Source organism: Malania oleifera, chromosome 1, assembly GCF_029873635.1.
Source record: "Malania oleifera isolate guangnan ecotype guangnan chromosome 1, ASM2987363v1, whole genome shotgun sequence".
NCBI classification, from domain to species: Eukaryota; Viridiplantae; Streptophyta; class Magnoliopsida; order Santalales; family Ximeniaceae; genus Malania; species Malania oleifera.
In genome coordinates, this window is record NC_080417.1 from 154,954,321 (window position 1) to 154,968,937 (window position 14,617).

Below are 14,617 nucleotides of genomic sequence, written 5' to 3' on the forward strand. Positions count from 1 at the left end.
TAGGTATTTAGAGATTTTTAAGAGTTGGCACTCTATTTTGAGTTATTTTGTGATTACAAGTGATTAGAGGACATTTTTTTTATTGAAATGCATAGATAGAATAACTACCATTGAAAAACCATTCATGATTCAAAAATGCAATTAATTGTTTAAATATGATATAATTGGACTACTAACCTAATAATTTTCATCCATATGAAGTTATTTTAGGTCCATATGATACAACCCTTGAGTGCAATGAACTATTTAAATTGTTCAAGTACATCAAATTTTGAATTTCCTACCAAGGATATGAAACATTGACCAAATTATAGGTATTACTCTTTTTTTAAAGCTCATACTTAATATGGAGCTATAAATGTTGCAACGGATATGAAATATTACGTTTCAACAAAATATTCTTACTTTTAGACTCATTTATTCAAAATACCCTTATAATTTCATTGATCTAAAGCAATTGTCGACAACATTAAAAGCTAAATTCTTACAATTTGTGTTGTTATGCCCATCCAGTTTTCGCATTTAATGCTCTAATTATTAAGTAATAAATATAAATTATGTTTAAAATTTTTTATCAAGCAAGGGTTCAAATTCAATCTTCTAATAATAAAACTTGCTCTTGATTAGTTGCCATGACAATGTACTAATCCTCATTTTATAATGACCAATGCTGGAGTGGTTTTGTACCGTTTTGTTGAGTAACGAACCAATTTGATTCAGAAAATGAATGAACATCTGCGCAGAGCAGCTGATGGATGCATGGTACCTTGAAGGCTTTGCTGCAGTTGTCAATGGAAAAGGAAACCTAGGGTAAATTTTTCATCTGGTTGATTTATGACTGATTAGTTTAAGATCGAATTCCTTCGCGTTGAATCGTTGCATGGTAAAATAAAGGACTGGCTACTTTGCAGGATGATAAACAGTGATGAGGTTTTAGGACTAAGGAGAAAAACAGCACTGCAGCTATAGGAGGGAAAAAAAAAATTCTGGGTCAACTAGCAGTGATCTGCTTTAAAAAACTTGGCACTCAAAACTGAATATGTATTTCATTTATGGATCAAGTGATTCCAAAAATACAAAGATATTTCAAAATTAGCATAAATAGATAGGAGATTATCACTTCCAATGAATTTGAAATATCTGAACCCATCAAAAGAAGTATGCAACTCAAGCTTAAATGATAATACCCTCACTGTACATGTACAAAATTTCCGGAAACCGTGAGACTTTACTGTAAATTCCTCAAGGTAAAATTGTAAATTTCCCACGAGGTGTAGATCGGCTCCTTCTAAATTCAGGTATGGAGGCATTGCTCCCTTCCTTCACTTGGCGAACAGAATGTGGGAGCTTGGGTTCGTGTTTGCCAACCAATAGGGGTTCTGCTGCCTGCCCTAGTCCTCTGTGGAGAACAAGAAAAGCCACTTTAATCCAAGTGAAAGTTACAGGTATATTCATTGCCAATAGCTTGTTTCACAAGTAAATTCAGGGACTTAAATTTTTTCAGTAATTTAGCACATCAATATCAAAGACTGAGAAATCTCACATACCTCAGTTCAAGATTTTGAGAGTTTTTCAAGTTGTTCTGTTGAAGGTTTTTCAACTTAGGACCATGCACTGGTAATACAACAGCTAGATGCTCATTTTCTGGCTCAGAATAATCACTCTTTCGAGCTTCTTCCATCTCCCCACGAGCATCCAACTCAGGAAGTAATGTCAACTCAGTGTCAGACTTCTGAATTCTAGCTGGCAGTTGTTGCTTGGCCTTTGTCCTACTACTTTCATACTTGCTTTTCCGAACACCACCCTGCCTTACATTGAGCGCCTGCTTAAACTGCTCCTCTTCATGCTCTGGATGAATCCTCCTCTGGTTGATTCTCTGGAGGCTGTAGAAAGGGTCAGGGATGTTATCCTGCTTTGCTGGTTCCTGTGAGCCCGTGTACCCTCTTAAAATCATATCAGTTGACGGTAATGCAGCAATAGATTTATTAGTAGGTACTCTAGCAGGAAATGGAAGTCTTGCAATTGGTTGGTTTTCAGTTGTCTCAGGCTTGACCCTGCTTTTAATATGACCACCTCTGTCAGTAGACACTGACCTCCTAGGCGGAGGGGATGGTGACCTTATATTTCCGTTGCTTACTTGTCTCTCTTCAGCTGGAAAAGAGATCTTCAGGATGGAATCTTTTTCCGTTAGTGCAGAGGGAAAACGTGACCTCCTTTGCTTACCCGAAGAACTGCTTCTAGCCTGCAATTCAAGTTCTCACCATCAGAGGAGAGATTAAGCAATAAGCAAGTATCAGACTCTTAACATGCATGAAATGTCAAGTCCAGATCACCATTTCTCCTTCTCATTGTGTGTGTGGGGGTGTGCAGGCACACATGGGTAATCCCTTCATTTCCTCACATGGGCCCAAAAGTGAACTGTGACTTCAAAATGCCACAGAACAATTTTGTCCGTGCGTGCGACCTCAAAGCACCACTTTCTATAAGAAACTTATTAGCCATAATAAACTTACCTCAGAGCCTTTAGGATCCTCAGGAACCCGCTGACATATTTCAGGCTTCAAGCCGGCACCATATCTTGGCATGCGATAAGGGGAAGCTGCTCTTGGTTTTTGAAATTCAGTGAAGCTTCGAAGAGTCACACCTTTCAGTTGCTCAAGTTCAGCTTCCTTCCTTTCCAATACTAACTTGATGTTTGAGATCTGAACAAGTAAAATTTATTCAATCAGCTCCTCTCACAATGGAAAGAAGTAAGAAAAAGTAGGAAGAATTTAACAAAGGACAGAAGGAGTGTCAAAGAATAAACCTCATCTTTCAGTTCCCGAATTTCACCAATTTCTTTATTAGATCGAGCAGCCCCAAGTTCTATGGAGCCAACCCTCTCAGCGAACTTGAGTGTGCTTACAGTCTCCCCAAAAGCATTGACTTCAGGGTTTATATGTACAAACATCAATGTTTTTGCTTGCCCACCTAGAAATAAAAATGAAAATTATAGGAACTATAAAAAAATAAAAAAGAAATAATGACACTAGAATATTTATAAAAAAAAACTAGCATTTGATCTAGTTCTTTTCTTATGGCCAAAAAATACCAGGAAGTAGCCATATGCAAACAGGGTTTCAAGAGGATATGAAGAAGTCAAAGTTGTGTTTATTGCTTATAGCTTTAATTTTCCTACTTGAATGATGGAACAACAAAACAGAGATCACTTAACAATACTACATGCACTGGATATGAAGGGGGAGCATATCTGTCTACCTGCTATGTTCGTGAAGACAAGAAAGATGGATCGTGTAACAAATTCTTCATGAAAAGCATAATCCCAACCAATTACCTAAAGAATCTTGCAGAACTTGTGTAAGCTTGCTATTTCTGTAAGGAATATGGGTACTTTTTTGTGCGAGAGCAGAAATAACATCTCCGAGTGCAGAGAGTGACCTATTTATATGTTGGGCTTCTTTTAGTCTCTCTCCAACAGCCTCAGATTTATCCACCCTCTCACTTCCAGCCAGATCCACTAGATGAAGGCAAGCCCTAAGAATGGATCCAGATACTAACTCCTTTCCATGGACATGAACTGTCAAAACACTGCACAAGGATGGGAACCCCACAAGCAGTTAGAAAACCTCACTCGACAATTCTAAAAATGAAAAAGAGAACATATGTTCTCACCTATGAAATAAAAGGAAGAAAAACATTTCTACCTGTGAGAACGGCTGCTCCGCTCATTTAAAGCAGTAGCACCCACAGCACGATTCCTTTGGCCGATACTCATCAAGTCAAGAACATCTCGAGTACAGGTAACCGGGATTAAACTTGCATCCGGTACGTTAAGGCCATTCAATTGAGAATTGTTTCGTATATCTAATGTGTGAATAGTTAAGGCATCGAGAAGAATGCAATGAATGATTTTATTGACTCCTTGAGACACAAATTTAAGTTAGAATGGGTACGAACAGTTTTAAGGGGACTTCTCAAATTATTGATGTAATTATAAAAGGTAAATATTGAAAAGATATCTTCTATTGGAGCCATCACTGACTAATAAATCTCTGACTTGTTCATTGTATATTTCAATCATTTGGACTCCAACCTCATATTCAATGATATTCGCCCTTGCCTCTGATATTTCAAATAAGTCACACAGTGCTCTATAGTTTACACCCCATGTCTCCTCAGTTGTCAAATCAGGTCCAGCCTGTACAAAAGAAACACAAGATGACATCAAAGATGTTATAAAAATCAATCATGAGAAAATGACATCCTTCCCATGGTTCTAAAATATTTTTGTGTGGATCCTTCAAAAAAATGAGTAGCTTTATACTTTTTTTGTCCTTGGACCATTCTATGTTGTTGACTTGTTTGTGGTTTGTGATTTCATTTTTTTTTAATTAGAGGTTTTATTTTCTTGGTTTTGCCCTTTTCTGTTTTGGGGGTGGGGAATCAGTAGGAAGGAGTATTCATAGGAATGAGGTTCAACCATTTAAATGATGATTGTGGGATGCACAATTTAATGTTGGGCTTGCCATGCTCAAATAAATACATATATAGACACATAAATACCGTTTAAATTTTCATGCAACACCTTTTAACATAAGAACTGTGGGGTATCATAACTAAAAGACGGCTCAAATCTACCAGCCAGAATAACAGATTAATTATTACCATTGTGTATGTCTTCCCTGAACCAGTCTGTCCATATGCAAAGATGCAGACATTGTAACCATCTAGAACAGATCTGATCAACGGTTGAGTATCAACATATATTTGCTCTGCATAAAAGAAAAAAACTTCAGGGTTGATATTTCACAGAACTCATAAACATAAAGCCTATAAAACAGTGACAATCCATTGAATCATCATGTTTCTGCATTTCTCTGAAATGATAACTTGACCTTCTGCAATAAAAAGCATCTGTGTACATAAAATCTCTCTCTCTCTCTCTCTCTCTCTCTTTCTCTCTCTCTCTTACACGCACACCAACCTTGTGTCACATTAGTCCCAAAGACTTTGTTGAATGTAAACACCCTTCTTGCATCCCTGCCCCGCTTAACAGGATTGACAATCATAATATTTCCATTTTCTCCAATATAATCTACCGTTGACTGCCCACCTGATTGTCCTGGTAAGAAGGGCCTTACTCTACAGTAAACTCTAATGGTTCCTGTAAGAAGGCAAAGATTAACTAAGCTCCACCTTTCATAAAATGTAGGAATATTAAGGATGTGCTTTTATTAAAAAAATCAATACCTACCTTTGAGGTCTTGAACTTGATTGAAAAGCATTCGGTTTTCTTCTAAAACTTTGTGGTAGGAAGATGACGCAACTTCAAGGCTTTTTATATGATGCTCTGATATAAGAAAGACTGTGAGTTACTGAAAGATGAACATGAGGCCCATTAAATAAGCACAATAGAACCAAGTAAAATTCTTCCTTAACCACACTTGTATCATTAAAGTAGAACCAGTTTCTAGTTCTCACCAAGCCTTCTAAGTTCTTCCACCCAGCCTAATTGGACTTGTTTGATTTCCAGCTTTGCATCTTGGAAAAAAGCTTTTAGTTCCTGAAAATATTATTAAATGGAAAAGAAATGTTTTTTCCATATTAAAATTGCAGTTCCCATGACAAGCTATGCAAGGATTTGCCACATAATTTGCATTCCCTAAAAGGGAAAAAAACAATTCTCAATTCAGTTTCTATTAAAGCATCAGCATCAGAACTTATAAAAATCATGGCACATATTTATATACACGTACAAACATGAAGGACCCAGAAAAGCTGGAGCAAGTCTAACCTATCAGAAAACTGTGCTCCTCTTCACAATGCATATAGGTCAGAGACACCTTTTTTTAGTGGAAAAATAGCTCAAAGATACACCAGGCGAGCTGTTTTGGGGTCTATTATGTCCTATAATTAGAAGATGATCACCAGTCATCGTTTCCTTTTCTTTTTTGTTATCACCAGTCCACAAGTCTATTTCAAATGTGAGACATTTAGGAGGGGAATGAGATTCAAGCTAGCTCCTTTTTCATTTGTTTCCCTCCACCAACCCCATTGAATTAATAATTTAGCAGAGAAGCAAGCAAGACTTAAGAAATTTTCAGTCAGCAACTATTCAATATTCATACCTCAAGCTTTTTCTGCTGAATATCAATTAGTTCCTTGTGACCTGAACAATCATTTACTCCATGCCAGATATTCTCGCGTTTCCCACCACAAATGCAGTATTTCGAAAAATCATTTGATACCAAACCAGTTCTTCGATCAAGATACTGTGAAATGGCTTCAATGAATTCAGCTTTTGATAGAGAAACAGTATCACCTTTCAATAATTTCTTCAAAAGCACTCCAAGCTGAAGATGGTGGTAAAGAACCAATAGTGATTCTAATGTAATGGAAAGGATTGTGGGGACTGATTACTCATAAAAATGAAGCCTGCAAATACCCCACAGGATCACTAATAAAAGATCTAGCTAAAACTCCAAATTAGTAATACCTGATTGCTTTGAGAAACAAGCAAAGCTGAAAAATCCTTAACCACCTTCGTCAACACTGTGTCAATTACCTACATATACCAGTGGAAAAATACCAGGTTTCATTATAAAAGACAAATCTCCGTTCGTAGATAAAATGAAACAGTCTATCATATGCATAATAAAAAAGTCATAACTAAAAAAGATAAAATCCACATGCGCACAAAGCTCCTGCATACGAGGTGTCCAGGGAAGGGGCAGACCATGATGGGCCTATAGCTCCAAATGTATTTTTAAAGGAATTTTATAGGCATATTGGCTTCAAAGAAAGGAATTTGTTTGCTGCAATCCAGATGGCAGAGCCGTACATTTTGTCCAACTGACTTATGAGTATATGTATAAAGAAGGCCAGTTGGTCCTTCAAGTTCAATTTGAAAAAGTCATGTGCTAAGTGATTGCACTCTTTATATTCTTACATAATTCCAAAAATAATATGTTTATGACAACTTGTTTGCTGCAATTCATATTGTAAAGCCATACATACTGTCCAACTGAATTATGACTATGTATAAAAAGAAAGGTAGTTGATCCTTCAAGTTCAATAAAAATAAATTCATGCATACGTGGTTGCAACTCTTTACAATCTCCCAAAATTCCCCCAAAAACAATCTATTTATTTCCATGATGAAACAAAGCTGATCAACAACCGTCGCTTTCTCTTGACTATTTAGCAGGATCTATTCATGCATGTATATTTGACAATTGACACACTTAGGAACAAACAACATTTTATCACATCTCAGGTTGTCTTGTGACCACTAAATTAGATGCTTTAAGTCCAGATCAGCTATCACAACCCTGCATGAGTTCTCATTGAATAGATAAAGTTTCAATATTTCATTCCTCCTATATGATTATTTTTCTTTCAAAATACCACATAAATTACATTAGTTGGCATGCGGAAAAAATTGAATAAATGAAATGGATCTTACCTACCATTGCATTCAAAGGAAAGTCTTCAATTCCATCATGCTCTATAAGATAAGCCTGTAGAAGTCCAAGCCCAAAACGATCAAAGAGGAAGCTCAGAGCATTGGCCGCTTTGGATTCTTCGGTAGAGACCTCACTAGAGAAATGGAGAAATTCCAATAGCTGTTCGTATAATGATGACTCAGATTCATCTACTGACTCATCAGTACTTTCACTGCCAACCAAAGAAGAAGGTGATTCCTTAAGGAGGGATGTGATCTTCACAGTTCCACCATACCTCCAAACCCCAATTCCACCTGCTTGCTTCCACTCATAATATCCTTTCAGACAGAGAATGCAGTCCACAACCTTACTTGATGAGCCTCCCTGCAAATCCAAGTTTCTCAAATTCAGGGAGCACCTTGCGTGCAATATAAAAGGATAACACCAGAAGCCAAAACAAAGGTGTAACTGCATTACTAGAATTAGTGGAAGACTGCACTTCAGATAATATAATTAGCATAAGACTCTGACTTGCAAGAAAGCAAGCCACGGGCTGCTTTGTTTCTCAAATGATAATATTTAGTTTAAATATTAGTTCTTAAAACTTAATAGTTACCTAGGCTCCAATTGTTTTCTTAGAGAAAAAAATATGAGCACCAGATCATCCAAGAAGTGCAAGATTGTAGTTACAGGTCAACCCATACTATTGCATTGCAAGAGCAGCAGTAGTTGCTAAGTTTCCAATATGATCTCATAGATACACCAATAGGGCCTATCTGGTGCTTTGAGAATAATCACAACTCTTTTGGCCAATTAAAAAATGAGTAAGATTCATGCAAATGCACATTCATGATTCATAAGGCTGCAGTAACATGTTTGCAGGCCAGAGATGAATGAAATAAAATAATACACAAATATGATGTAAATTCAGGTTTAAAAAAATGACAGACCTTTTCCAAATCGGAGGCTTCAAAAGTCAAGAGCTTCATCTTTCCAACGGCCACCAAAAAGTTCCTCATGTTCTCGAAATACTGAATGGCAGATTGGGCAGCTCCCTCTGTTGATTGCACGGCAATAATGGGATTTTCCACCACCTAACATAAGAAAGGGCCATTTAGTGTCACAATCAAAAATTATGAAAAGGAAAACCATAAATGAAAACCAAAAACAAACTAAAAAATTGAAATCTAGCTACAGGTTTGATTATATTCCCAAAACTTAATTGAATGCATGCTCATTTTTGTCCTTGGATCAAATAACAAATCATTATCATACCATTCTTCAATCAACAAGAAATTTTTCATCATAAATGAAGCTACTATCATTAAATCTTTATAAATCAAACATTAAAAACAACCTTAAATCCTAAATTGATTAAATTATTATAAAAATAATAAAATTAAAAAATAGAAATAATAATGAAACCAACGAATACAAATTAAAAAAATATTATAAAAATAGGAATTACTTTGTAGGTCGAAAATTGGCGAAAATAATTTTGAATTTTTTATTTTAAAAAGCTTTTGAGAAAATTAAGTATATTTTTATTTTAAAATTTTCTCATTAGAAAATCACGTACACTATAATTTAATCTAAAAGAATGAATTATATATACTAAAAAAAATACAACATCTACAAACCAGAGTTACCAACAACTAACCAAAAAAAAAAAACACATTATTCATCACGAATTTCTTGAGGCAGAAATGAAAACTAAGAAACAGAGATGATATTAAACCGTCCCTAGAATTCTCGGCGATGAAATGAAGATAAATATTGCAATTTAAGACACGAATTTAGGACCATAATCTTAAAATTGGACAAATTGAATAAAATTTCACACAATGTATAAAATCGGGTGAAAAATGAACAAAGTTCATATAAAATGGAGAGATGAGTACCTTGAGAACAGCACCAGGGTTGACCTTGTTGAGGACGTTGCAGAGAATGAGGCCATTCCGGAGGGCAAGACGGAACTCCTCTTCTGAAGGTTCGGCGGGCAAAGTCTCCCACGCGCCGCCGTCCATCCTTCTGAGCCATTCCGCTGCCTGGTACCTCCTCCATGCTGATAATAAAAAGGAAAAACACACAGGCACATGCAGCGTCACACACACGCAGAGAGAGAGAGAGAGAGAGGGATCTTAGGTTAATTTGGGGTGAGTGAGTGATTCTTCATCATTGGAACCCTAGTTGTCAGGGAATTGAGGAAGAAGACAGCCCCAGTAGTAGCTGAAGCTGACCTCAACCAGTTGGAACGAAGCTTAAATTTTGCAGTTTTTTTTTTTTTTTTTTTAGTATCTGTATTTTGTTATACACATAATTTTTTTAACGTACCAATATATATATATTTAAACAACCTAATATTGACATTGAAGTGATAAAATAACATGAAGATTTTTAAAGTTTAGTAACTTTGCAAACACCCCAAGTTAAAATGAAATAAAAAAAGGTAAATTCTCTTAAAAAAATTGTGATCGATGCAACTTAATTGTGATATTATGCTATCAATATTTAAATGCTATTTTCTTACATTTACTTGAAAAATAAAATGAAAGGGACTTATTTTTCATGACTAATATGCTAAATTTGTGATCTAATCGTTTGTTTGTCATGAATAATATAACATATATATATATATATATATATTCCATTATTTAACATCATTGAAAAACACATTATTCATTTATTGTCAAATTAAATCAATTACCTTGTCATCATTTTCAATTACTTCAATTTAAATATAAGTAAAACAAATCTAAATATAAAAATGCTTACAATTCATGAATATGCTAGTCGTATAACTAAGTAAAGAGAGGAGGGGTATGACTGTATGAGTATTACTATCTTTTAAATTCTACCCCTATCACGTCCTCTTATAATGCTCACGAATCAGGAGTTCATAATTAATGTATCTAAATGATGGTTTAACTCCATTTATTCTTTGTCAATCTCATAACTTTTCCTTATAAACATAGAATTCAATTCAAAATTTAATCATCAATTCAAAAAACTTCTTTAGTAATTTAACTCATACGCGTCCAGCAAACTTTAAATTATTTGATAGTAATTATCTTCATTCCAAAACTCATTTAACTTTAAGAACAATACACATAGTAAACATAAACAAATATATAAATTAAACACCATAACAATCAAAGAACATGCCACATTTTTTTCCCCTATCTTTTGACCAAGCCATGCTTTCACTTTTTTAGAACAATCTAAAGATGAAGAATGGGGACATTTTCATCATTGATATCTAACGTTTTAATTTCCCTACCAAAAAAGCTGGGAGTGGGAGTGGTTGGGTGTGATGAGGTCCAAAGCAATTTGTGATTTTTCTCTATTCTAAAAATCAAAGCGTCTTTCCGCCAGTTTAAAGGAGGCTAGCTGGGCCGATGGGCCCCGGTCTGGGGCCTCCACACCAAGATGGGCCCACGTGAGCATCAACACTACCCCTGTACTGCGGGACATCATCATGATGTGCGGCACAATCTTTGAAGTTTGATTTAGTCTCACTTTCTTCCCTCTTACGCCTAATTATAATTAATTATCAAAATTACACATTTAAAAAAGGTCCTTATGCTTTTAATGAAGGTATGTAATTTATCAAATTAATGATAGTGATGTAATTGATATATGTATTAATTATAAATTAAATATTTTTAAAATTTTAAATAAATATTTTGACTTTATAATAAAATGATCAATTATGTATAGACGTGTTTGGTGACGTAATACCGAGAATTGTATATGTAGACAATTGAGACAAAATAAAAAGTTGTAAAAAAAGTTATACATGAAAATGTTTCAACTATATATTGATTTTAGGTGTTGAGAATATATGTTATTTTTATGAGAATTTATATTATTACCATGAAAGATTATTCGTGTTTTTAGATTAGAACCCTAACTTTCTTCCTCTAATCATTAAAAAATATGAAGAAAAATGAAATATATAACAAAATAATAAAATAAATAAATTTTCGCATGATTAATCTTTGATTTTTTTTTTATAAGGCAAATGATGTTGTTCTTATTAAAAAATAGGAATTTTTTCTGAAATTTCAAAAATTTCTAAGAATCTTTCTTATATTTTTAGAATTTCAAAGATCTATATTTGTCAAAAAAGATACCACCCTCTCCTTGTCTTTTCAATAAATCTCGTTTTTCAAGTTTTGAAACTTTAATTTTTTCTTTTTTTCCTTTTTCTATCGTCAAACAATTTTTTTTTGTCCAAATAATCCTAACTTTGCAGATGAAAGAATGGAACTCTGATTATGAATTGGATTGAACAAATTGCTATACAAAATTATTTTAGACGAAGCTTAAATTTCCAAATCTAATTCAAGATTTTTCAAGTCATATTTTTAAGAATAACCAGAGGAGTAGTGAGTATGTATGGATGTGTTTGCATCATTTATTTTTTTTATTTATTGGACCATGAATTTTCCGGTGGGAGTGAGTGCAGAGTCTACGTACCCGCTTCGCCGGCTTTTCTCTGGGCCAACTCGTCGTCGTTGATAATCTCGTCGGAGGTGGTGTTGTATGAATATGAAGTCGATCTCAAATTGTTCTTGCCAGGGGTCGTAAATATTGAATTATTATTTTCCTGCGGCATCTTCTTTCTCTGCGACTCGACCCAAAAAAAAATCTTATAATTAATTAACAATATGAAATTAAATTTAACAACATGATCAATGTTAAACTATATAAAAAATTAGATTTGCAGAAAATGGATTGGACGTCTGTCTCCGCTAAATGATCAATTAATTAATATATTACATTATATAATCACTATTAAAGAATTAATTTCAGATTCATTAATTACCACTAACTGGGCTGGAGAAAAGGAATTAAAGAGAACATATAGCACTGAGAAATTTCAAGTATTTGAATTAAAGAAAAAAAAAAGATTTCTTCTCCTCTTCACTTTAGTGCTCTGTTTTATACTTGAAATACTGAAAGAAAGAAAGTTCAAATTTCTGTCAATCTCTGTCTGTTAATTATCTCTGTTTGGCGACTGAGACTTCGCTTGATTAGCTGAAGTAATAGGAAATTTGAAATTTATAAGAGAATTTCGAATGTTCTTGAAAATGCAAGCTGAAAATTAACCAATTGAGTTGATTCTTGCGTACCTCGGCGAGTTATAAGATGGCGAGGAAAGGTGGATGGCCGCCGGCGGGGAAGGATTCGCGATCAGCTTGCAGCTGCGGGGCGTAGTGAGCAAGTGTTCGAGCTGAGTGAGTAGAAATTTGAAAAGACCAACTGAAAATTGAATTGAAGCAAACGGAATCGACGGTTAAGGATCGAGGATGGATGGGATCTGAACGAAGCAGAAACAAAAATAGGTAGTGGAGGAATTGAAAGTAACAAAGGGATTATAAAGGTGAAACGAGCTTCTCGTGAGTTGGGAATGAGCATTCAAAAAATCCAAGACGCCATCTTAATTGCATTAAATGTGATATCTGAAGAGAGAGAGAAAGTTCAAAAGAAGAGAGAGAGAGGGAGAGGGAGAAAGAAAAAAGACTGGTTTTCTTGAATCTTCAATTGTTCTTCTTCAATTGTTCATGAAGGGGAATTATGGTCCGTTGTCTTCGCTTTCTTCTTCTGGGTTGGACCCAGTAAAGATTACCAGTCATCTCACCCCCTCCGCCTTTTCTTTAACGGCGACATTTTAACGCCGTCGCCACTTTTTGCATGCGCCGGCCGGGAACACGTATATATGTATGTGTTCCTAAATGTTCTAAAATTCAGAAATGCTAAACAGGCTGTTCTCCACGTGGCAGAATCACACTGGATAAATCAGTGTATTGTGTGTGGGATCTACAGTAACTTATCCAATGTAATCTTGCCACATAAGTTCATGTCACTATAATAAAACTGTTGTAGTGTCAAGTTTTTATTACGTATTATTAGAAAACTAGGGGTAAGCGTTGGCTGAGTATGGTTAATTAATTAATTAAATTAATCAAAAAAAAATTAGCCCAAGTTAATCGAATCAAATCAAAATTTCATATTAACTAAACTAAAAATTGACCGAATCGAATTTCAGTTAAATCGATTAATCGATTTTAATCGATTTAATATTTTTATATATATAACATAAAGAAATAATATATATATATATTTAGTAAATATGTAATATAAATATTTTAATATATATAATATATAATTATTATTTATTAATTTATTCTATTCAATTAATTTGGTTACCCAAATATATTAAATTTAAAAACCAAATCAAAAATTGAAAATTGAAATTCAATGAAAATGAAAATAAAATCGAATTAAATAAATTTTTAACTGGACTAACAGAATTTACTTAATTAATTTGGTTTCGATCAAATTATGCTCACCTCTAATTAAAAATGTCAAAACTTTTTAATATTTAACACTCAATAGGTATCATCGATTCATTTAAATCGAATTCAATTTGGGCTTAACGAGTTCAAATTAAATCAACAAATATACTATTTTTTCTGCTTGCTTAATTAAGTACTTAATTAAAATACCATTTATTAGTTGGTTGCGGAATATACAATTTTAATTTTGAAATTAAATTTGAGTGAGTTATTTGGACAGAATGTAGTACAGAAAATTAATTTAATTCAAAACTTAACATTTACACCTTAATATTATAATCTTAAATTAAAGAGTGGAACTTACTAGCACATCACTGTGGAATACCCGATTAAATTAACAGTAAGTCTCCTTGAGTTTGTATTGGAAGTCTTAAATTTAAATTTTAAAAGAGATAAGAAGGGGCATGAAATGAGAGATAAGTTATATTTCGTTCAATAGTATAACAATTTCAATTGTTGTGCAATAAAATCCAGAACGATCGTACAACAATTACGATGAACTGTTGGGCTTTTGTGGAGCCTAGTTGCGTTAAATTTGGATGATGACCCGACCTTTCTTTAATGAGATATTTCTATCCTAAGGTTTAGTCCATGGAGCGAAGGATTGAGTCTGTTTTGTAGCCCATTCGAAACCCTATGCGCAGCATATAAAATGATTGTTTTTGGATGATTAGGGTAAGCGATCGCACTTCATGAGAGAGAGAGAGAGAGAGAGAGAGGGCATTGTACCGCCGCACTCTCTGTATTTTTTCTTCCTGATAATAGTAAAATCCCTGCAACTCCATGGACTTAGGCAAAATTGTCAAA

The 14,617-nt window shown here is 34.3% G+C and overlaps 1 protein-coding gene across 1 annotated transcript; it reads right to left on the bottom strand.

The window, feature by feature from the left end:
* Positions 1-1,020: 1,020 nt before the first annotated feature.
* LOC131167985 (kinesin-like protein KIN-14F) lies at positions 1,021-12,757 on the bottom strand. The gene is made up of 18 exons (XM_058127107.1): positions 12,584-12,757; positions 11,928-12,075; positions 9,347-9,510; positions 8,396-8,539; positions 7,470-7,829; positions 6,497-6,565; positions 6,129-6,353; positions 5,482-5,563; positions 5,255-5,350; positions 4,985-5,164; positions 4,666-4,772; positions 4,018-4,198; positions 3,705-3,867; positions 3,335-3,588; positions 2,807-2,970; positions 2,514-2,702; positions 1,548-2,242; positions 1,021-1,399 (listed from the first exon to the last, which is right to left on the bottom strand). Exons 2-18 carry the CDS (start codon positions 12,064-12,066, stop codon positions 1,243-1,245), a joined length of 3,369 nt encoding a protein of 1,122 aa, XP_057983090.1. The 5' UTR covers positions 12,067-12,075; positions 12,584-12,757; the 3' UTR covers positions 1,021-1,242.
* Between the last annotated feature and the right edge of the window lie 1,860 nt (positions 12,758-14,617).

Excerpts from the sequence above, each read along its gene's own strand:
- LOC131167985 (XM_058127107.1), bottom strand. The coding sequence starts at position 12,066 with ATGCCGCAGGAAAATAATAATTCAATATTTACGACCCCTGGCAAGAAC. Across the intron at positions 4,199-4,665 it reads CAGGGAAGACATACACAATG|GCTGGACCTGATTTGACAAC; the intron begins GTAATAATTAAT and ends TCTTTTGTACAG. Across the intron at positions 2,703-2,806 it reads TTCGGGAACTGAAAGATGAG|ATCTCAAACATCAAGTTAGT; the intron begins GTTTATTCTTTG and ends TTACTTGTTCAG.